Below are 24021 nucleotides of genomic sequence, written 5' to 3' on the forward strand. Positions count from 1 at the left end.
TGTGATTGTAGAACTCCATAGAGTGTCTAAAAACATTGCGTTCATGTCGTGTTCACACTGTGGCCTGAAAAATGTCATAACGGTCAGCACTGCAGGATGGCAACTGCCTATTGTGGTATACTATAAAATGTAAATGTTGTTGCCAAAGTAACTTTAAAATTAACATAGAGGAGTTTTCAACATGTTCTCACTCCCAACTCGTCAAATATGGCAGCTTAGTCAGTGGCCCGTGCTTCAGACTGGGACGCTCTACATACCCCACTAGCGTCAGTTTTGCACGTGCAGGGCTCAACGTTGTGAACTGCACAGTTTGTTTAGGCAATAAAACTACTTGGTTAGGTTTATGAAAATATCATGGTTTGGGTTCAAATAAATACATTAGTCACATCACTTAAGTTATATAAGTGACAAATGTTAAATACATTATGTAACTCGCAGATTTGGGCTAGTGACTCAATTTTTTTTATTTCTCATTAGTCGTTACTCTATTCAGAATTTAAATTATTATTTTACCTATTAACAGTAATTAGTGACACTACTAGTCTGCTACTCCACACAAAATTTGTAATTGGGTCCTTTCTCCCCCTTCGTCGTAAGCCTGAATTTCAAAATCCAGTTTTGTTTGTGAAAATCAAAGTGATGTGAATATTTCCAGCCGGATTCCATCCTCCAAGCTATTTTCCTCCACGATTACGAAAATGAATGCAAGGATGTGATTGGATTGTTGGATTTTAAATCATTAGGGGGTGACAACAAAAGTGAGGTTGTAACTAATAATTCTTGGTGGGGGTAACTATAATATTATTGCTGGAATGTATTAATAATCAGTTACACTACGGGAATATTATTACTAGTAATGCCTCACTGCCCAACACTGGTAACTTGAAGGTCTTATGCATTGACAGTATATAGGTCTTATGCCACCTGACTTTAACAGCACATCAAAACATTACAATAGATGGGCCCTTCAGAAATAACGCTAGAGAGGGACCACCTACAGCGTCAAGAGTTTGAAGGATAGGCCCACGGACCAAGCCGCTGTATTTGACGTGCTGGGAGTGAAAATTTGATGGTGCAGTCGTGTCAGCATTGTCCCCTCACAGCAAGAAGGTTTTGGCTCTCCACATGTCTGCATTGGTGCTCCAGTTTCCTCTGAAAGTCCAAAGACATGCACATCAGCTGTATTTGTGTCTCTATGTGTGTTAAGTGTGTGATAGGCAAAGGCTTGTCCATGGCGTACTTTTTCCCGATGCATGCTTGAATAGACTCCGGCCCCTGATATATTACACAGGATGCAGACAATGGTTGGAATGGAGTTTAAACAGGAATTGGAGCAGCTTATCCAAAACTGGTGGTGGATTTTCTTTTTTTCCAGTAACAATACGGAAACTCAAAGCTTTGATTTTCAACTGCCGTTTTAGAGGACAAGACAAGAGAATGCAAGAGAAGGACATTCACAATCAATGAGAATAAAACACCAACAATACAGTACAGTCAGTCAGTATGTGTGTTAACATCTCAATGTCCCGTAAACAGAGAGAATTGCTGTTTTCCCTACGATCTTGATGTTAGTAAGGTGAGTGAGGCATTTCATCTGTGGGAAATTAGCCGGAGGGCGCACAATGCAGCGATAGAGAGGGTGCCTGTATCTATTTCCTAAGTGGATTTTTTTGATTCATTAGACACCCTGATATTTAGGACAAGGTGTGGATGGTGGGAAAAATAGAATTTTCTTCCTGTTTGGGTTTTTTAATCTTTCTGATGTTAAGAATGTTCTTTTTTTTTAATGGGGGGGGGGGCAGTGTGCATCCCATTTCTGTAATTCCATGGTTCAGCCTGGCACTCTTCCTCCGTGCTCCGAGGTCGAGTTAGCAACAATAAATAGGGCTTGACAAAAGACTCGTAAGTGCACTGCTGTAGATGCTGTGCTAAACACTAACTCCCTATGTGACCGGGCTAGCAAGTCAGTCACAATAGCAGTCATTATAGATGCTCTCTGTTTTCCCTCTACTGTTCTGTTTACTCTCCCTTGGCATTTTGTTATTGGAGTGAGAAAATACATCTTTGATCTAAAAAGTGTAACTGGTATAGAGCATACAATAAATATCTTAATATTTTATATATTAAATAGGACAGAGCTCACCACTTCTAGGCTTATTTCAGACTTGATTTAACTAGATTTCATTTATCTTTATCCACAACATTTCTGGCTATGCTACAGAAAATGGAGGTGAAAATGCTGCAGTAAACACAACCTCTCTCCTCTGGTTCTCAATGTTTGTAACCCTTACATGAACTTTTTTTTTTTTTTTTTATGAAACATTAAGGTAAAATAATCCAAAATATTCATATTTCGGTGGAGCATGGTGAACTTGAGGTACAGCGAGCAAGCAGCATCCGCCACAACTAAGTGTTCAGGTCCTGTCAGTCAAGCACACATGCCCCCAAAACATACATTTTTTAAGCCCTGATAGCCTCAGTCATTTCCAGCCTCCACAGTAAAACCATCCAGACACACATTTCACAGAAAACTTTGAAATTACTGAGAGCCTGTATTGATTGTTATATATATCACCTCGCAAAAAATGACTTTTAAAACCATATAAGAACACTTGTTGCTGAAATCACCCCACATACTTTGTTTAGTTAGTAAATCATATGACGTGACCAAGGCTCTAGGTAAAACATTGTTTATTAATATGCTTTCTCACAGTAATTAAATTTGTATATCAATAAAATGCAATACAGATTAAATGTTGTATTTTGGTATTATTTATTTTATGTTGCCTGTTATGTGGATGATTTCTTTATATATTAATATCTTTACACATGTCCTGAGCATTGTCCTCCTCTTTCTCTGTTAAGCTCTAAACCACTTTGGCAGAAAAGCAGTCAACCTTGTATTTACTTTACATCTTTCACTGGACCTTTAAGTGAAAAATGCTCAAACATACTCTATGTTTACTAGGGAGTACTAGATACTTTGCTATTATATACATACTATATGTATAAGCTATATGAGTTGCACCTTTTATCAGAGGCAACATCTGGCCAAATGACTCCATAGACTTTAACATGTTTAGGATACCTGGCTGAGAGCACATGACAACACACCTCTTTAGCAGTGCTGTTGCTTATGAATCTGTTCACATCTCGCAAAAAGCTCTACAAGGAGAAAATGTTCCACTCCACTGCACAGAGAAAATCAGTCTCTCCCATAATAGCTCTGGGCAATTTCAGACCACACAGAATGACAAGGGAATCAATTTTCCTGGTTAGGTTATAGATGGATTTTCTTCGCCCGGTCTTTTCATAAGAAATAACTGAGATATGTTATATAAATTATTAAGAAATCTTCAGCAGTGTTACATTGTATGGGCCACACCGCTTTTCTGAGACCTAATGAATATTGTTATTATTATGCATTCAGAGAGAATTTTAGAAATTTGCATTCGCTGATCTTGCTTTACATTTCAGACTAAAAGTTGGTACTTAAAGTAATCCACTTTCATGTGCACTGAATATTAAATAGTGAATAAATGTCCTGTGATCCATCACAAGAGTTCACAGTTAACTTGGTTCCATTGAATAATGAAGACATGGAGAGCAGATGGATCCAGCCTGACCTCATGTGGAGGATACTGTACAAAGCAGTTTACAGAAACTACAGCATTGTCCATATGGGCTTAATGCTCTGCTCATTTTTCTGGTAGAATCCGAAGGTTAGCCCTCAGTCTCTTCTCTTTCTCAGTATGTCCTTGAGCAAGGCACTTAACCCCTGCATGCTCCATGGATAGTGAAAAGCTCAGAATATTTCCCCATATTGTAAAGTGCAGTAGTAGTACAGTAGTCAAACTGTCCAAACTGATGTATTAAACATGAGTAGTTGAAGTCATTAATTAGGCTAATGAATGCGCTACTTATCAAACATGTCCACATACTTGTCATCATTTAACACAGGGGTAGATTGAAAATCCACACCATTAAAAGCTGAAGGAGACAGGCAGCCTAGCAGAGGCACATCAGCTGGTGAACGCTCAAAGCTACAAGGTATTCGTCAAATTTCATCCAGGTGACATGTCAGAGTGATATTAACTTTTAGTGATGTCCAGCTGGTTAGTGACAGAGCAAGTGCTTTTAGTGGACTGGTTGGATAAGTAGTGGAAGCTACAACAGAGTGTGACAGTCAGAACAGCCAAAGGAATGTTACAAGCATATTTACAATATTTTAAATAATAATTTACTCGTGCAATTAATTATCAAAATTGGCATTTTTTATTGTCCTTTTCATTATTGTTTAATAAACAAATAGTTAAGGACCTAACTTATTCATTATTATAATTATAATTAATTATAGCTCATAGTGAAGGACAGAATTAAACCAATAAAACCTTAGAATTACAAAAAATGCCATAAATATTGAGGATAGGGGGAAAATAAATATACCTAAAAGTGCCAAAGAATCCTAATCTGTTGAATAATTTAAACATATTAAATAAGCAAAATTGCACGAATAATTACAAAGTTAGAAATGAAATACACCTCATAATATAATGAATACCCCAACTAGATATTATGAATAAATTCCACATGTAAATAAAAATACCTGACTGCCAATTTTTTTCTTTACTTTATTACACATGTATGTACATTCGTGCAGGAACAGACTATGGGCTGTTGGTGGCGATTAAATAAATATTGTTGTGGTCACTCCAAACGTCTGTTGCAATAGACTGATTATCATTTTATACATCTGAATTTGTAGAGGCCAATATTTTCTTTAAATAGTTAGATTGCTCACCAGTTCCTTTAACATTTACCCTGCACTGACCAGATGATAATATTTTTGTAGGCTATAGTTAATATTCATAATCAGTGGTGGAATTTATTCTAATTCTATACTTAAATACAGTTTTAAGATATTTTTACCTTTGCCATAGTATTTCCATTTTCTGTTTCTTTGTACTCTGTGTCCATTATATTTATCTGACAGATATTCAAGATTCAAGAAGCTTTATTTATCCCGAGGGAAAATACTGTGCAACAGTTTCAATACAAAGGTGGTAAAGTAAAGTACTACAGGGTTAGAGTAAAAATAAGCTAAAATAAAATAAAATAAAATTAAATTAAAATAAAGGCTTACATAAAATAAATCAAGCAATTAACTAAATGCAAAATGAGCACTCGTACATGTGAAGAAAACGAACAATTAAGTCAACAGTTAAACGTAGGTACAGTATATAAAATATACAACAATACGTGCATATATACACACACGTGTATAAAAAAAATTAGCTCCACCTCAATGGCTACATTAACATGCTGAATATGTTTATTCATCAGAAATAATAATCCAGGATTATAAAATATAACACTCACAGGAGCAGAGCAATAGAAGAGCTGCATAACGAGTTCTTACTTTATTACTTTTGACTTTGAATGAAAAACTTCTACTTGAAACAGAGTATTTTTTTCATTGTTGTATTTCTGCTTTCACTTAGCAATGTGAGATAGGTCATTACTTCTTCCACCACTGTTAACAGTCAACTGCTTGCTCCACTTTGCCTTAAGAAGTGAAGTGACTTGAACTTGTCTTAAGTTTTTGCCTTTGAAAGCTGACACAGTGCTACTTTCTTACCTCTGTTAAGCATTTACCGTTCTATATAAACCCACTGCATTCAGTGTAAGACGCTGTTAATGTCAAGTGTTTAATGTAAATGCTAATATTCCCTGTCTGTCTGTCTGTCTGTCTGTCTGTCTGTCGGTCGGTCTCCAGGCTCACGGTAGGCGGGGCTCTGTTGCTATGACAATGACGTCAATGTTGGTGTCGAGTAACCAAAGGTCAAAATAAAGACAAGTGAATGAAAACGGAAGGAAACTTAACAGGCTGTCCAGAACAGGACAGAACATGTCCAACTCGACTCAGACTTCAAACTAAAACATCGCAGTGGGTGTCCACCTACCGTCGTCAGGGAATTCTCGTTTTATTAGCGGGTAAGGAAACGTCAGACAGCAGAAGGTTAGGGTCACAGACAAGCTAACGGAAGCTAGCTATGTCAGCGAGCTAGCTAGCCTAGGTCGTTGGCTAACCGGAGCTAATGCTAACAGTTACCATATTACATTGTTAGCTTTGGCAGGCTGCCTGACGGGACAAAGTTACTTTAGGCGGTTCGCTCGCGATAGTAATTCACTCACGCCAGTTGACGCTCGTTACTAAAGGCTATCTCGCTATTTAAGTTAGCTTTTTAGGATAGGGCACAGTAGCTGGCCTTGCACCAGTGAATGTTTCCCAGCTGTGTAACTTCACTGACATTACAGCACCGTTACACTGCAACGTAGTCTGATAACTGTGGGACCAAATCCTGCTGTTGTGGCTAATGTCGTTCAACCCGTGCTGGTAGTTAATACAACGTATCATGCTAGCTGGTTAATGTTTGCGAAGCAGTGCAGTGAGTCCAGATAAAGTTTTTAAATTGGCTCATAATTCATAGAAACACATCGCAGTGGCTCATAAATCATTGTGCTTGGCAGTGAGCTTGCAGTTGAATATCTGTGTACGTTGTCATTGAAATTTGCCCTCAGCATCAGTGTGGTTACCCAGTGTAATGTAAATGAGGTCATGCTAACTTCTCTTCTTCTACAGTTTTTAGGAAAATGCTGGACTACACATACTAATACCTTTGACACTGGGATCTGGATTCACAACAGGCATCATGGTCAGATGGCCATTTTACACAGTTTCCTGTCCTTACCGAGTTACACCTGCAGGAAGAATCCCACACAGCTTTTAGCAAACTTGATGGAAATGTCAAAATTTAAAAAAAAGATATGGTAAGGTGTTCAACTTTTGAGTCCTGTTCCTATACTGTCTAGATTTTCCACTACTTGTCAACATTGTGACTTTGTCTCTGGCTGGGCACGTTTGTCGTCTTCGACTGGTAGTTTGGGGCTGTAAACATCCCCGACTGGAAGCTGTCTATCCGCAGAGCTTTCAGTCTGATGTTTACTGCTGCCGACTGCCTCCAGCTCCACCAAAATGGAGGAGCCAGGTAAATGTGCCGTGTGCTTCTTCTGCAAACTTAATAGTCTGGGCAGGTTGTATTAACATTTACTAATTAGGCCCCGTAGGTCATGTGTTTGAGCCATAACTTTGGTAGCTTATATCCCCAATATCAGTTGTTCAGACTCAGTGCATGTAAACATCCTACACTCAGCTGTAATCGGTTGCAGCAGAGGCTGAGAGAAGGTTGTTTACTTGAACTGGCTGGAAGTGACACTTTGGCATGAAGCGAGGGGCATCCACATCAAGGTCATACTTCACAGGTTTATCAAATATATAGTTGATTAAGAAAAAAACTATTTTGTGACACAATTAAGTAAAAATACCAAACATTTGTTTATTGAAACCTGTTTGATTTTCAGACTGTTACTCCGACAAATCAAGTCGTCACAAACACTGATAGGCAGCCCTTTTATTTTAATTTAATTATAAAAGATGTAAATGTGAAACAAAACCAGACATTACCTTGTTTTCTCGGTGACAGGGTGTGATATTTTGTCATATTTTTCCCCCCACACATGAAACAAAAGAAATGTCATCATACAGCGAGCCCTATCAAAAGGAGAGTTTCCCTGTGTGTGCTGGCATGAAAACTATGCAAGCCAGCTTAAACTATGTGATGTAACCATGATTCTAACGCATGATATTTGCTTTTGTTTGTCAGATGGAAGGTGTCTTGTATGAACACAGCACCCCTGTCAATGTAATGCAAGTTGTTGGTCATATAGTAACCTAAAATAAAGTGAAATATGTGGAAGATGTGGAAACTGTTTTATGAAACAATAAGGGCCAACTCTATAGGAGTAAAAGATAAAAGATCATACAAGCTTTGTTTCAGTGGATGAGCTGCAGTTCAGCTCTAACAGATTTCCTGTTCCTGCTTTCATGTTGACCTCTTAAATAGAGTTCTATAAATAGAGACCCTGCCAGGGCCTAACAGAGCAGTCTCATCTCTGGATACATCCATTAATCAGCAAGAGGAGGTAGGTTAGTGAGTAAAAGAGGAGTTTATTTGAACAATTATTTGTGTGTGTGTTACTTCAGTGCACCACTTAATTGTTGATTGTGATATTTGTTTGGGGTTATGGCATCACGTGCCACTGCGGCAAAGTAGCCTGGAGTAATAGCTAGAGCCTTGTAAACCTATTAATGTTGGGTTGAGTGACGGGCAGATGTTTGATTTCTTGTTCAGGAGCTGCGTACAAGTTTTAAGACATTTTGTAAAAGCAGATTTAATGTTTTGCACACGTAAGTAACTTGAAATGAATAAAATGGACATGGAAAATCCGAACAAATCCTGTTTCTATAACATCTTTAGGACTTTTGAGCAACTGTAATTGTAAGTGAATTCATAAAATGTTTCCACAAAATACTGTATGTATTAATGAAATAGTATTACCACAAGAGATTTGATTAAAGAGACGCATTCTTACACTTGTTTGGGAAACCAAAAATCTGTTGGTGACCATATGAGTGATTAAAAAGTAGTGAAAACCTTGATTGAATCACACAAATCAATGTATCTTTACATATAAATATATTTAAAGTTCAATGTATTCACTTACTGCATCATAAAATGATCAGATGCTTTTTGGTCAAGTGAAGATTTAAGTTTCTACATCCTCAGTCTGACTGCTGCACATGCCATATATCCGCCACTAGATGGCAGACTTGTGCTTCTGTTTGATGAGTAGTGTACTTCATACAGCTACTAATCCGAAGATCATTGAACAGGAATGTTTTGAGAAGCACTATGCCTTAGGGATGCAGTTGCTTTGACCGTTTAAACAGATTCTGATCTGATCTGAATCAAGCACTGCACCGGGTCGGGTACCTGCGGGAAAAAAAAAATATTTATATAAATTAGCTGGTAAAAATAAATTAAAGGCAGTAGGTGAAGAACGAAAATGTGTTTCTTCTCTGGAGAAACTAGGAGTTTTTAACATTTAAATAAGTTAAATATCATCCAGCCTAATCAGGATTTTCTTTTATTGTGAAAGCCGCAAGCTCGCACATCCTTTGAGGGAACACACAGCTGCAGCAGGAGTTACTGTACAGTGTGTATGCCGGGACATCACACCGTTTAAACCTGTGTGTCTGATTCAGACAGACGGTTAATTACGATTTTAATTCATTTTTCATCTTACACTAAAAATTGCGCAAGTAAAAATATGTGTGTGTAACATGGGTCACATGACTCTGGCTTTAAGTTTTGTGTGGCTGTGAACCTCTGCGGTTTGACTGCTCAAGGATGTATTCTTTGCTGCCACAGTGTTCTGGTGGCTGAGTGACTTCTAGCGCCATCACCATGTCAGAACTTTAATTTGTCCAATATATATATATACAGTGCTGTGAAAAAGTATTTGCCCCCTTCCTGATTTCTTATTTGTTTGCATATTTTTCACACTTAAATGTTTCAGATCATCAAACCAATTTTAATATTAGACAAAGATAACCTCAGTCGGTAGAGCTGGCGACCACGTATCGAGGCTGAGTCCTTGCTGCAGCGACCCGGGTTCGTGTTCATGCTCGAAAACCCTCCAGTGTGGCTGAATTAAAGCAACTGCAAACAAGAGTGGGCCAAAATTCCTCCATAGCGATGTGAAACTCATTGCCAGTTATCGCAAACGCTTGATTGCAGTTGTTATGCCGAGGGTGGCACAACCAGTTTTTAGGTTAAGGGCGCAATTATTTTTTATACATTGGGCCAGGTAGGTTTGGATAGCTTTTTCCCTAAATAATTAGGGACTGAGCCAGCAACCGCTGGAGGTCCCTATTGTATTTGCTATGTTTCTTCTTCCCTATTATTTTTAGCGCATTTTTGCCCCCCTGAACATATACGAAAACTAAATTTTATTTGGCAAAGATGTAAAGCCTGGTGAAATTTTTTATATTCTATGTGTCTTTTTCGGGTCGGCCACTAGGTGGCGCTACTATTGAGGAAAGTATTTTCACTTGTTGGTTACTTAATAACTTCTGCATAGTTTGTCGCACATTCAAAAAACTTATATCCACGTGTTCGGTTAATGGAGCTGAATCTCTCCATGTAGGCCGCGCACACTTCCGCCTATAATTTCTTTTCCGTTTGAGCGCAAAATGTCCTTAAACTACTTTTTCATGTTCCTCCTACACGCTTTGTCCGATTCGCACGAAATTCTTCACCTACCACCTGGGGACCGCCCTGGCAAAAAAAGTAATTTGAACATTTTTGAAATTTAAAAAAATAAGCACGTTATAAAATTAGCACTTCCTGTACATTTTTCGTCAAAAAAGGAAGTGGACCATTTCTCCACACTGGTATGTCCGATTGACACCAAACTTAGGTCCATAGTTCCTCATGTCTTCCTTAGGCATCGTGCACAATTGCAAGCCATCGCCACAAGGTGGCGCTCTTTAAAATTAAGAAGTTTTTATCTCCGTATCGGCACATGTGATTTAAATGAAACTTGGTACGATGCTTGCCCATGGCTCCCTGAGGCTCACTTAAAAAGGAGATAAAAAACACGCCACTGGGTGGCTCTCTGGTGGCAGTGTAAATCACTGTGCGGAGACCATTAAACGTAATTAGTTATTAATATGAATCGGATCTACTTTATAATTGGTCAGTACAGTTAGAAAACATTCCTGATTAAAAGTTGCTATTTGAGACTGTACGTTGAAGGGCGTGTCTGTGGTGTGCCGTCAAAGTTGGCCATTTTGAATTCTGTGGCAGTGTTAATTTCGTTGACGAAGACTATGACGAAAAATATTCGTCAACGAACCTTTTTCACGGACGAAAGCTAAATAAAAACTAATTTAAAGGTGCAAGCAGCGTTGCGCGGGACCTCACACTCCACGCAACTTGGGGCGTGCTGCAGCCGCGTCGCCTGCCGTCGTAACACGTGCGGACCACAACATGAAAATCTGCCGTTAATCAGCTCAAAATCGCCACACAGCGCTTACTTCCTGTTGCCAGTAGGTGACGCTATCACTATGTCTGAATATTGTCATGTACACGTGCTCAGGGCGGGACTGTTATCAAGCATTTGAAGTGTGGAGCCGATTGGACAATGTACACTCAAATTACAGCGAATTCGTGTTTTGTGGCGGTCCATCAAAATTTCCAGCCACCCCACAGACACGCCCCCTCACCACAGTCAACACATATCATCAACAATGTGTTTTGCATTTTGTAAGTAAATTTCAGGTGGATCTGATCATCCTGCGAGGAGTAGAACATGAAAGTATAAAACGTTATACTTCCTGTTATCAGTATGTGGCGCTATCACTATGTCTGAATATTGTCATGTAGACGTGTTCAGGGTGGGACTGTTATCAAACACGTGAAGTTTCATTGAGATTGGAACACGTACACTGAAGCTTGTAATTATTAAACTATTCCATTCAACAATGCATTAACAAAGGGAAATAACTTTAAGCCAGTTAAGGATAATTAAAGAGGTGTGTAGTGAAGAATGACAGCAGGGCGGCTTTGTTGGCAGGCAGCTCCGGTGCTCTGGTAATCTTCCAGAAGGCCATACGTTGAACCTGTGTACTCATATCCAAGCTGATGTAAGTGTGTGGGAAAGAAAAAGATTTTGCATCTTTAAGCTCAAATTTCACAGTAGGCTGTCATTTTCCCCAGCAATAATAAGTATTTTAGTCCTAACACTGCATTTCTTTTAGCTTTTATGCATTTCTGGTATAAAGCAACAATGATTAAATGAGTTCAAGGGCTTTTGGATTTAGCGGCCATTTTTGGCGATTTGCAACCGTTGTATTTCAACGAACTTCTCCTGGGGAATTTATCGGATCGACTTCAGATTTGGACACAGCCATCTAAAGACATTCACGATTAAAAGTTATGCTATTCACAAGCTGGACGCGCCAGGAACACCTTCTTCGGGAGGTGCCCTGGAGGCAACATGGTTTGACTTGATTACATTCTTCATGTCAAATGACGATGGCATGAAGAATAACAGGTGTAACAGTCTGATCAAATGGGGGTGAATTGTTCTCTAAACATGCCAGAGCTGTGATTTATTGGTATGTTTTTACCACATCCAAATGGGTTTGCACCCTCAAGCACCTAACAATTCTTGCACAAGAAGCTTGCCATCACCTTTTATAGCTGCATGGGAAATTTACACTTATGAGCTTTGACAAATATTATCAGTAACCTGTCAGACCAACAGTTCATGTTGAGATTCTGAACAATAAGCTGCTGACAAAAGTTAGTGATCAGCACGCAACATCTCATCTCATCTCACCTTCATCTTCATCCGCTTATCCAGTAGCTAGTCCAGCAGAGGATCCCAATGTTCCCTTTCCCTGGCCACATCGGCTAACTCTGACTGGGGATCCCGAGGCGTTCCCAGGCCAGTGTTGAGATATAATCTCTCCACCTGGTCCTTGGTCTGCCCCATGGTCTCCTCCCAGCTGGGCGTGCCAGGAACACCTCCACAAACTTCACATATTCTGTAACAGTCTCACCCTGAACACGTCCTCATAACTGCAGTGTACATGGTCCAATCTCAATGAAACTTCACGTTTGATAAGAGTCCACCCTAAACACGTCTACATGACAATATTCAGATATGGTGATAGCGCTACCTACTGGCGCTGTGTGGCGATTTTGATCTGATTTACGTGAAATGCTCATGTTGTAGTCCGCACGTGTTACGACGGCACATGACACGGCCGCAGCACACCCCGAGTTGCGTGGAGTGCAAGGGCCCGTTCATCGCTGCTTGCAGCTTTAATTAGGGACCGAGCCAGCGACCGCTGGAGGTCACTACTGTTTTTGCTTGACTTTTTCTTACCTATTATTTTTAGGCCCCTTTGACTGCATTTTTGCCCCATTGAACATATACGAAAAGTCAATTTTATTTCACAAAGTTGTCAGGCCTGGTGAAAATGGGATATTTAATGCGTCGCCTTTTGGGTCGGCCACTAGGTGGCGCTACTAATGAGAAAAGTATTGTAACTTTTTGGTTACTTAATAACTTCTGCATAGTTTATCGCACATTCAAAAACCTTATATCCACGCGTTCGGTGAATGGAGCTGAATTTCCCCATATAGGCCACGCTATTTGTGCATGTACATTAAAGGGCGTGTCCGTGGACATGGCATCAAAGTCAGCCATTTTTAATTTTTTTGTCATTTTCTGTGAATTTTTGTGTTGTATTTGAACAAACTCCTCCTATGAAATTTATCGGATCTGCTTCAAAATTGGTCAGTACATTCAAAAAATGGTGCTGATTAAAAGTTGTGCTATTTGTGACTGTACGTTCAAGGGCGTGCCCTCAAAGTTGGCCAGGTTGAATCAAATGTCAAACTGTTATGCCATTTCCGGCATTTAAGGGCTTCTGTTTTAACTAACTCCTACAGATTTTATCAGATTGACTTCAAATTAGATCACTGCAATCTAGACACATTGGTTATCAAAAGTTGTGCTATTTGTGGCTGTATGTTTAACCGTGTGCCCGTGACGACGTGTCGAATTCCACCGATTGGCCATCAAACGGATAGTACTCATATCTTCAGTGAACAGTCCCACCCTGAACACGTCTACATGACAATACTCAGACATAGTGATCGCGCCACCTACTGGCAACAGGAAGTAAGCGCTGCATGACGTTTTTGATCTGATTTACATGAAATTTTCATGTTGTGGTCCGCACTTGTTGCGACGGCACGTGACGCGGCCGCAGCCCGCCCAACGCTGCTTGCAGCTTTAATTTGTATTGCATTTTGAATTAACTCGAGTTATCTTTGTCTAATATTAAAATTAGTTTGATGATCTGAAACATTTAAGTGTGAGAAATATGCAAATAAATAATAATAATTATAGGAGGAGATTTATCAGGTCATTGTCATTCTGGGAAAATATTATGTAACAAATTTAAAAACACCAATTTTCTGCTGCTCCTTTAATTTCAGAATAACTTCATGTTCATGCATTCCAGCATGAGCTCCAGTTCTCAGCTGTTTGTTTTTGAGAATTTCAAAGGAATGGTTCCAGTTTCCATCTCTGTCTGCTCCAAACCCAAAAACATTCACCTGGGAAAACAAACACACCATGAATCTCAGCTGGATTTGAATAAATGCTCCATAGAATTGTCTTTATTAGTTCTGCATACAGTACATTTCTGCATATTCTAACTTACATTTCATACTGATATGGTGCTGCACTCCACAGTGTTACTAAATAGGGTTTCTGAACACATTCAGATAAGCTGGGTAGAGTTAAAATGATTTCTTCAGGGTTTTATCTGACAAGCAACCTCTTGTCAGTTTTGAATAATCATTGTTCTACGGTGGCCGACAAGGGCAAACGCGCCGCAAACGGGCAAACGCGCCGCAAACGGCAAAATGCTGCAAACACGGGAATGATGCAAAACCAAAAGCGCCACCTGTGTACCTCTCACTTGTGGTATGATACTATGGTTGACACAGTGGTCAAATTTATAACTAGTCTGGTACCTGTTACATTAAAAATAGGATTGGTCTCAAGTTTAGGTGGATGATGGTGTAACCTATTTCATTTCATCTACTACTACACTGTTAAATGTGCAGCCTACACATTAAAAGTGTAGTAGTAAATGAAATAGAATAGAAATGATGTTCACCTGCATAATGCAGTTTGCTGTATTAAAACAACTTTGCTTTTTCTGTCTTTGTTTTTGAGAGAGAACAGTACGGTGGCCGACAAAGGCAAATGCCCCGCAAACGGGCAAAACGCTGCAAACACAGGAATGATGCAATACCAAAAACACAAACACATAAAAACAAATGCAAAAGAAAAACGCAGCAACAGAAAAATGCTGCAATCACAGAAACGGAGCAGAAGCACAAACTTACAAACCCACAAAACAACTGCCAAAGAAAAATGCTGCAAATGCCAAAAACACACAAAACAACAAAACAACTCCAAGAGATAAACGCTGCAAATTCACTCGACAAAAGGGAAGTGTGCCAGGCAACTAGGGGGACCCGACCTGAGGGATGGACCAGTCCTGTGGGACCAGACCCGAAAGACATGAAGAAGAAGAAGAAGAAAGTTGGCTAATGGTGCTATCCATTTGTCTCGTAAACCCCCAGCCCGAGTTGGAAAGTGTAAATCTCGCAGCTATCTCGCGAGATTTCACAAAGACACACCCCCTTTTGGACGTAATTTCAGCCGTCCAGCTGGGGTACCTCACAGTACACCAAGCTAAACGAGGACGAACGTACGACCCGCAAAACAAAGATGGCAGCGCCCATATTGAGATGTATTTTCTTTGTATTTGTACTACGTTGGTCATTTTAATGTCGATTTTAAATGCTCCTACACACTTGTTTACATTGCTTCTTAAGTCCGGTCACCAATTTATGCATTGCACGGTGTTGCTGTGCGTGCAATACAATGTAAAGTTTTGTTTTCGAACTGGTTTGCTAAATAGGCTAATGTAGCTAACAATAACACTAGCCTGCCACTGCCCCTGGTGGCCCCTGGTGGCCCCTGGTGGCTCAAGAAAAACGCCACAGCACTTGTTGAAATTGAAATAGGCGAAAATGGCAAAATATTATTGAAATGTAAGACTTGCAATAACGGAATTACTTGAAATGTTAGTGTTTCTGTAGAAAAACACATTATTATTTCACATTGAGCTTGTTTAGATGAGCCACAAGTATATAATAATAATAATAAATACTATTATATTATTATAGAAGAATATTATAAGAATTCTTCTATAATAGAAGAATATTCTTCTATAATATAATATTATAATAATATTATTATAGTATTTATTATTATTAAGTGTTTAAAAAAGACATAAAGGAAAACTTATCTTTTGACTCTCCTCTCCAAAACTTAGCCAACTTTCTTCTTCTTCTTCTTCATGTCTTTCGGGTCTGGTCCCACAGGACTGGTCCATCCCTCAGGTCGGGTCCCCCTAGTGGCCTGGCACACTTCTGTTTTGTCGAGTGAATTTGCAGCGTTTTGCCGTTTGCCCGTTTGCAGCACGTTTGCGGGGCATTTGCCTTTGTCGGCCACCGTACTGTTCTCTCTCAAAAACGAAGACAGAAAAAGCAAAGTTGTTTTAATACAGCAAAACTGCATTATGCAGGTGAACATCATTTCTATTCTATTTCATTTACTACTACACTTTTAATGTGTAGGCTGCACATTTAACGGTGTAGTAGTAGAAGAAATAAAATAGGTTACACCATCATCCATCTTAACTTGAGACCAATCCTATTTTTAATGTAACAGGTACCAGACTAGTTATAAATCTGACCACTGTGTCAACCATAGTATCATACCACAAGTGAGAGGTACACAGGTGGCGCACTGCAGATGTGTAGGTTTATATGCATTGGCTGTGTTCATAATAATCTCGATGGGATTTTACCTGGTTAAATAAAGGTTCAATGAAATAATATAATACAAGGATTTCAATATTCATATAATTTATTATGTTGTGTCTATGTTAGTTAACCATATTCTAAAAGTTGCAATATCCTTTGTTACAACTTAAAACATTTGTTTTATTAAGTCAGTTTTAGCCCCATCAGCTTCCACAAAGTGGAACTAACCTCCTCATGAAGCTAGTGGTGCTGGATAGGCTCTGGTTGTGCGTCTCTTGTCACCACTAGTGTTTAATGTGTTACCTACTCCCTTACTGACAAACATGTCAGTTATTTTACAGCACTTCGCTGCATCTGTGGTCAGTGCTTTTAGCTTTTTAAGCCTCTCCCTCTCTGCTCCACCTTTCCTCTTGGGCTGTCGATCTCGCTCCATTTTTCAAGCATGTAGAACTACAGGTGCGGGAGGAGGGAGGAGGGGGGCGGGGGCGCAACTTGGTGTGTGTGTGTGTGTGTGTTTGTGCCCAACGTTGCTGTTCAGTCTGTGTGAGCTTCAGTGAGGCAGATACCCTAATGAGCCGCACGACGGATTGTTTATTCAAAATCAAGCGCGACCCGAACCAAGCCTTTGGTCCCGACCATCGGCAATTGCAGAGCAGGCCAGTTCAGCGGCCAGGCCACTGGGAAATATCCCCGTGCTCCCGATGGCCAGTCAGCCACTGCTCCATGTGTGGCTCCAGGGTGTGGCTCCAGGAAGGAGCCCTGGTTTCCCTTTTCCGGCCACGGTGCTGCTACTCCTTCTTGGCCGCTGCACTGAATCGCTCTTTGTCTGGCCCCTGTGTCTGATATGTGAATTTTGTTTACCTTTGGACAAAGCCAAACTAGCTGTTTCCCCATTTCCAGTCTTTATGCCAATCTAAGATAACCAAACAAATCAGGGCTGGGTCCTACAACATCTGGAATGGGTGGGAAAATCTGAAACAGCCTGTCCACTGTTGTCTTGTAGAAATCGAAGTTACGTCTTTCATTCTGGATGTGCTGACACACATAACAGAAAATTCTGTCCTTCATTCATTCCAGCATCAGTTTGCAATTAAAGTGAGTTGTAGTATGTAAGCTACAATACACAATACAAGATGCAATTCATAATAGGGATGTCCCGATCCCATCAAAGTCATGAAATGTTGAGTATGTACTGATACCGAGTCCCGATCCAATCCAGTATTATTTTTAGATAATACAGTGCACAGTTTAAGTATATTAAAGTTACTCAGATCAATCCAGTGCTTGACAATTGAATAGCTCTGTATTGCAGTAATGCACTGTTTGTTTTACTTTCATATTCGAGTATAAAATAACAAACCCTCATCGTTGCAGCCTCTGTATTCTACTCAGTGATCTTTTGCGCAAATTACATATATTAATTACTCTTATTAGGTTTTTGTTCGCAGCACCTTTGTTGGACTTGCAGTGTGGTGTTGAGAGTGGTTGTGTATCTCTACTGCTCTCTCCCCTGAGCAGGAGGAGCTGCTCTCTAACACACACACACACACAGCCGTACGTGCTCCACTAGGTGAGCTACTGTGAGGTCCATGCATGGTTTTTGTGCATACACATTGTTTATACATCTGGCCCCAGCTCACAAGGAATATATGCAACTCTTTAGCTGTATTTGCTCCACTAGGAGCAGATAGTGTACAGAGTGTACTTTTTAACTAAAAACAGCAATATCGATATCAAAGATTATAGACACTTTAAATGTGACTGCAGAAATTTGTTGGCACACATAGTTGATTATTGTTGTTTTCCACTTATTTTTATGTGATTGGCAACATTGTTTTAATTTGAACTTTTTTCACACGTTTTATATGCTACAATGGATTTTTACTGCTATTTTATCTTCCTATGCATCAAAGGGTTTTTTTGTTTCCTGACACTATACAGGTTCTTCTTGGGGTATAAAGGAACAGAAAAAGTGCAGAAAAGACCAAAAACAGTCAGAGTCTATAAAATTATTAACACTGAAATTATGTGTGTAAAGATAAGTTGATATTTACCAAATGAAATCATCCTCTGAGCTTGTATAGTTTCTTGACAAAAAGGGTGTTGGAGAAGAATTGATGAGCTCCCTAAACCATGGATCACTCTCTGTTAAACATTTGTGACAGGCACAAAGACCTGAATTCTCAGGGCCGAGGTAATGTAAAGACATATCCCATGAATATCTAGATAACACACCAATGGCAGTGATACACAGTAGGTAAATGAGAACTTGGGTGTTGCCCAATCTGGGAACCATCTTGGCAGCGTTTTGAATGAAGAGCAGATTCTGTGGATACAAAATGTGATGAAACACACAGGTGAGTCAATATATGGAAAACGTGTTATGAACAACATTAAAAGAAATGACTGTCACTTTAATATGCAACCACTCCTAGTTTGGCAGGTGTTCTCAGGCAGTGGTAGATAAATATAGACAACACAATGAAAACATAAATGCCACCTGTTTGTTTGGCAGCCATCAGCATTTAAAAAATCTTCAAAGTAGTTGTCTGTATAGTGGAATAATATTTGAGACTTTGGTCAAACTGGTAATATGACTCTGCAGAGGATAATAAAGGAGTAACATAACAATGAAATAATACAAGGATTAAGTGATGCAGTGTATCAGGATACTTTTCTGTTCTCTGGACATATTTGTGTCCAAACTCAACATTGTATAGAATGTGTTTTTTCTATGGGAATAAAAGAAAAGGAAAAAAAGGAAACAGGAAATGCAATTTAATAAACCTTACAAGGAAATTATCTTTAGTTTAACTTTAGTTCCTGCTGCCATGCTGTACTACAAGCAAGAAACAAATCATAAAAAAACATAAGTAGTTTAAGAAGTAACATAAGGCACACTTTGAGACAAGAGCAAGAATATTTAATATTAATATTTGCTATTAGTAAATTAACATAAATGTTTTTTTTTTTAAAGCTTTCTTCTTACCTTCAGTAGTTTCTTGGATAAAAAATACATTACATAATACAATATTATGCCAGACAACAGCATAGAAAGAACTAAAGCCACAGTTACTGGCTGGGTTGAGTATCATTCATAGACAAAATCATTTGCACTTTGTATTTCAGCATTCATCCCATTAAAAAGCTACACTCTGTCACTGTATACCAAGTTATACATTTAATCTCACAATCAATTGAAATGTGTTTAAGATATAAATATAGGTATATATATTATCTTACCGAGAGAAAGGGGTGAGGCAACTGAGGAAGAGAATGCTGCCGTTGAACACCTGGTGTACTATTAAGATACAATCGTGGCACTGGCAGAACGGGAAAGGACGACAGTAGGTGTGTTTGGTTAAACAAAGTCACACAGTTGAATATTTATGGTCACTGGATGAGTTAACATCCTGTTTTTCTAGCATTATGGTTCCGTAGACTTGTGTTTTGTTGGCCCCTATAACTCAGTTAATTCAGTTGCCTTCAGTAATTTGTTTTATTTAATCTTTTTGGGGAAAATAAACCCAACTTTTGAACATTAAACAAATGTTACTGACTGTGTGTTAAGACTTTACTACTATTTTGATCTAATTAGGGCCCAAGCCAGTATCAACTAGAAGGTCCCTATTGTTTTTGCACGATTTCTTCTTATTATTATTTTTAGCCCCTTTGGCTGCATTTTTGACCCCCTGAACATATACGAAATGGAAATTTTATTTGGCAAAGTTGTCAGGCCTGGTGAAAAATTGGATATTCTTCGCGCCACAAATTGTCGAGTGAATTTGCAGCGTTTATCTCTTGGAGTTGTTTTGTTGTTTTTTGTTTTTGGTACATGCAGCATTCTAGTGTTTGCAGCATTTTGCCGTTTGCCCGTTTGTCACCACTAGTGTTTAATGTGTTACCTACTCCCTTACTGACAAACATGTCAGTTATTTTACAGCACTTCGCTGCATCTGTGGTCAGTGCTTTTAGCTTTTTAAGCCTCTCCCTCTCTGCTCCACCTTTCCTCTTGGGCTGTCGATGTCGCTCCATTTTTCAAGCATGTAGAACTACAGGTGAGGGAGGAGGGAGGAGGAGGGCGGGGGCGCAACTTGGTGTGTGTGTGTGTGTGTGCGCGTGCGCGTGCCTGCAGTGCTGTGACAGAGAGCCTCAGAAAAAGAGAGGAGGGGGTGTGTTTGTGCCCAACGTTGCTGTTCAGTCTGGAAGGAGCCCTGGTTTCCCTTTTCCGGCCACGGTGCTGCTACTCCTTCTTGGCCGCTGCACTGAATTGCTCTTTGTCTGGCCCCTGTGTCTGATATGTGAATTTTGTTTACCTTTTGGACAAAGCCAAAAGTTACCTACTGCAGCTTTAAGATTTGCATTTATATTTATTCATGGCCTAGCACTCTTCTTCTTCCTTGCCTTCACTGGTGCAGTTATTGGTGTTTGACTGCCACCAGATATCAGTAGGATAGCATTAAGCTGTTGGCACAATGTGTAATGTGAACTTACCTCATCACACATTTGCGTGCTGAGAGCCAAAGTCAGAAAGCCAGTGGATGGATAATTGCCCTTCTTTCCCAACCACATTTCATGAACATATTTCATGAAAGCTGGATTGAGGATCATCACCTGTTATGAATCAGACTTAAACTGACATTAATCTGACATTTATAAAACATTCCTTTCTCTATTAAATGCTCGATACAATACAAATCACTGGATGACTTGATACTCACCAAATCTTTGTTAGCTCTCCTCGCCTGGTTAGCACTGTTTTCCCTGTTGGAGGCAACATTAATTGTTAAATTTAGTAGAATGTAAACTGATTACCAAGTATTATTTGGTAAAAATGATGTGAGCCTACTTTACCTACTCCAAATTAATTCTAATGCTGCCCTTAGTGTAAAGAAGCAATTTTATTCTAACACATTTGTCACATCAACTTTATAAGGTGATAATATGTCAATGTTCCATTCACAGATTACATGCCGTGCGCACACATTAACAAAAAAACTATGGCAAGAAGTTTCTAAGTAAAAGTGTAAAGGGGTCAGGACCAGAGCCGTTTCTTGCTATATGCGGACTATGCGGCTGCATAGGGCCCCGCAGCCACCAGGGGGCCCCCAAACTGCAAGTTCAGCCTCATATTTTATTATATTTTGGAGAATTGAAAGTACCTGTCTTTATTTGCATGTATTGCATGCATTCATTATGCATTTATTTGCAAAGCATGTAAGTGTTCGTGGGGTAATCAGGTCAAAATCATGTGTGGGCTGGGCTGTCACGTGGTAAGTGAGCTAGCCTCAGATAAATGTGAGCTACCTCAGCTAACGGGCTATGATTGTTTGTTTGTATGTAAGTAAAGTCAGCTTCATCCAGAGTTTGCTTTACAAAAAGGCTCAAAGAAATGTGTCTCAAGCATAGACCTGTGCTACTATTTTATAAATAAAAACAATTATCAGACTGATTATTGTTACTTTTAGTAGTAGTAGCATAGCAGTGGATTATTCATATAGCAATATGAATTTTAAATTATCACTGTGCTATGAAATATTATCCAATTCTTTGCTCTATTGTATTTTTATTTACTGTGGTTTGGTTACTGGACAAATCTGCTGACTTAGTTGAATTCCCCTTGCCAAATTTATTAGAATATATGTTGTGACAATGTAGTTTACTAATTTGAACAAACCTGTACATTTAAAGTGTCCTGTACTGCATAGGACTGCTAGTTGTCCACTTTGTAATGCACTGCAAGATATATGCAAACATATTCCCTTTATATCATATGGTGCTCATCACTCATTTACCTTCATTTTTATTAATTAACTAGTATAATGTGGAGATAAACACAGAAAAAACTGGTAGATGCTTAAACAGGGACACTGTATATTGTAATGTTTAATATAAAAACAGATTCAGAATTTTTTGCATAGTGCAACACAGCTGCAGTTATATATGAATATTTGCTTCTGATTGCTTGGTAACCTAAAGAGCTTTGTCTTTGCAGGAGCAATTTTGAAATACTTTGGAGGTCCAGTTCAAGGAGAGCCAGGGGGACCTTCATCAGCTTCTGACCAGCAAGCAGCAAGACCATCAGCAACTTAAGCACGGAAGCAGAAGTTTTGAGGAGGAGAACGTGAGACTGTGATCATACAGACCCTGATCACAAAGTAGTGATGTTGTACAGTTATATATTGTTCATTTTAAACTACAACTACAATATTTAACTACATAACTAGTTTATTTATTTATTTTTTGTTGACAATAACATGGATGCTGGTCCATTATATACTTATTTATTTTAGTAAGTTTAGTTATTTATTTTTCACTGTTTTGGAATGGTGGGTTAAAGCTTTTTTATGTTATGCCACCTTGTTATGCCACCTCAAAGTTTACATTAAACATTTTTCAAGAACATACTGTATCTTTTGCATTTATTAATGTACTCTAGCCTGCTTTCCTCTTAAAATGTAACAGACTGCTGCATCGTCACAGAATATATGAAAAAGTTAGGAATCTCTACCTCAGAGTTTGAAAAAATAGGGGCCCCTAAATAGTATCTCGCATAGGGCCCCCAAACAGCTGGAAACGGCCCTGGTCAGGACCCCCACTAGAGGTGGACAAAGTATCACAGGGGGTTGCAAGGCCTTCTTTGTTTCAAGAGGTCTAAGAAAAATACACGGTAGGCCTATATCATCTCAGCATTTTGTTTATTTCTGTGACGAAAACTAAATGAAATTGTTATTTTTAATGTTTCAATTATTACTCAAGATCCTGAACACAAGCTATATTCAGAGCCTACAGTCTCTTCTAAACAACCTCATCCCACTTTAGAAAAGTATTGAGGTAATACAACAATGGCCAAGCATCAGGGAGAAGAAAATGTAGTCTATGAAGTATATACAATTGAAGAAAATACATAATACAGATGAAAATATCAGGAAAAATAAAATATTCACAGGAAATAATCTGATAGAACTTCCTCCACATTGCTTGTTTTACACAAATTTGCTGCAGTTATTGCATCCACTGTTTAGGTTCAATGTATAGTTTATCAGTCATGGGTCATTCACTCAATGATAGAAAAGGGGTCCCTTAATGAAAAAGGTTGGGTAATGCTTACTTAAGTAACAATACAATTACAGACTACAGGTACCCAAAAAATGACTTAATTACAGTAATGTGAGGTACTTTCAGCCCTGGTCTGAGGATAGACTTTTTCACAGCTGACTTAAAGTTGAATTCCACTAAAAGTTTTGTTTGATTGCATTCATTTCTCAGAGAAGAAACTATTGGCAACTGTAATGATCTCCCGAAACTACACTTTGTCTGCACAGTCTACTACAAAGCCTCCTTATAGATGTTACTTAAGCCCTATTCGCACAGGACAAGTATTACCTGGGGACCTCATGTGATTTAGTACTTAACCCACCACGTCTGTGTTTCGTGCGGTGCATTCGCACGGGATAAGCGAAGTCTGTGTTTTAACTCGAATTTACTGACATAATCCCCCGGATATGATGTCAAGGCTCTGTGTAACCTATGCGTAACAGTCTGTTACTGATCTGACGTTACCTTTGCTGGTACCGTCGGGCCCGCGGAGCACCGTGCACTCCTCTATGCTGCCGAACGGCTCGAA

General features: G+C 39.2%; 2 protein-coding genes and 1 long non-coding RNA gene across 4 annotated transcripts in view; 1 reads left to right on the plus strand and 2 right to left on the minus strand.

Moving 5' to 3' along the window:
• Positions 1-5808: 5808 nt before the first annotated feature.
• Positions 5809-22797, plus strand: LOC127358235 (uncharacterized). Its single transcript, XR_007882403.1, has 3 exons — positions 5809-5994; positions 6644-6831; positions 22390-22797. It is a non-coding gene; the product is annotated as an uncharacterized LOC127358235 (long non-coding RNA).
• LOC127358227 (CMP-N-acetylneuraminate-beta-galactosamide-alpha-2,3-sialyltransferase 1-like) overlaps positions 13958-24021 on the minus strand; it is a 136787-nt gene continuing 126723 nt past the window's right edge. The window contains exons 10-11 of the transcript XR_007882401.1: positions 18449-18720; positions 13958-14102 (exon numbers count right to left, since the gene is read on the minus strand). The gene's annotated coding sequence lies outside the window, so the exon portion shown is untranslated. The remainder of the gene's footprint in view (positions 14103-18448; positions 18721-24021) is intronic.
• The window catches only part of LOC127358231 (CMP-N-acetylneuraminate-beta-galactosamide-alpha-2,3-sialyltransferase 1), a 52909-nt gene continuing 45788 nt past the window's right edge, over positions 16901-24021 (minus strand). Inside the window, exons 7-8 of one of the 2 annotated variants that reach the window (XM_051391197.1) lie at positions 20889-21008; positions 16901-17233 (exon numbers count right to left, since the gene is read on the minus strand). In XM_051391197.1, the coding sequence (XP_051247157.1) occupies positions 17183-17233; positions 20889-21008 (171 nt within the window). In that variant the 3' untranslated portion in view covers positions 16901-17182. Of the gene's footprint in view, positions 17234-20749; positions 21009-24021 lie in introns of those variants that run through there. The other variant, XM_051391196.1, reaches the window with a different exon arrangement.

This window comes from Dicentrarchus labrax, unplaced genomic scaffold (assembly GCF_905237075.1).
Source record: "Dicentrarchus labrax unplaced genomic scaffold, dlabrax2021, whole genome shotgun sequence".
Taxonomy (NCBI): domain Eukaryota; kingdom Metazoa; phylum Chordata; class Actinopteri; family Moronidae; genus Dicentrarchus; species Dicentrarchus labrax.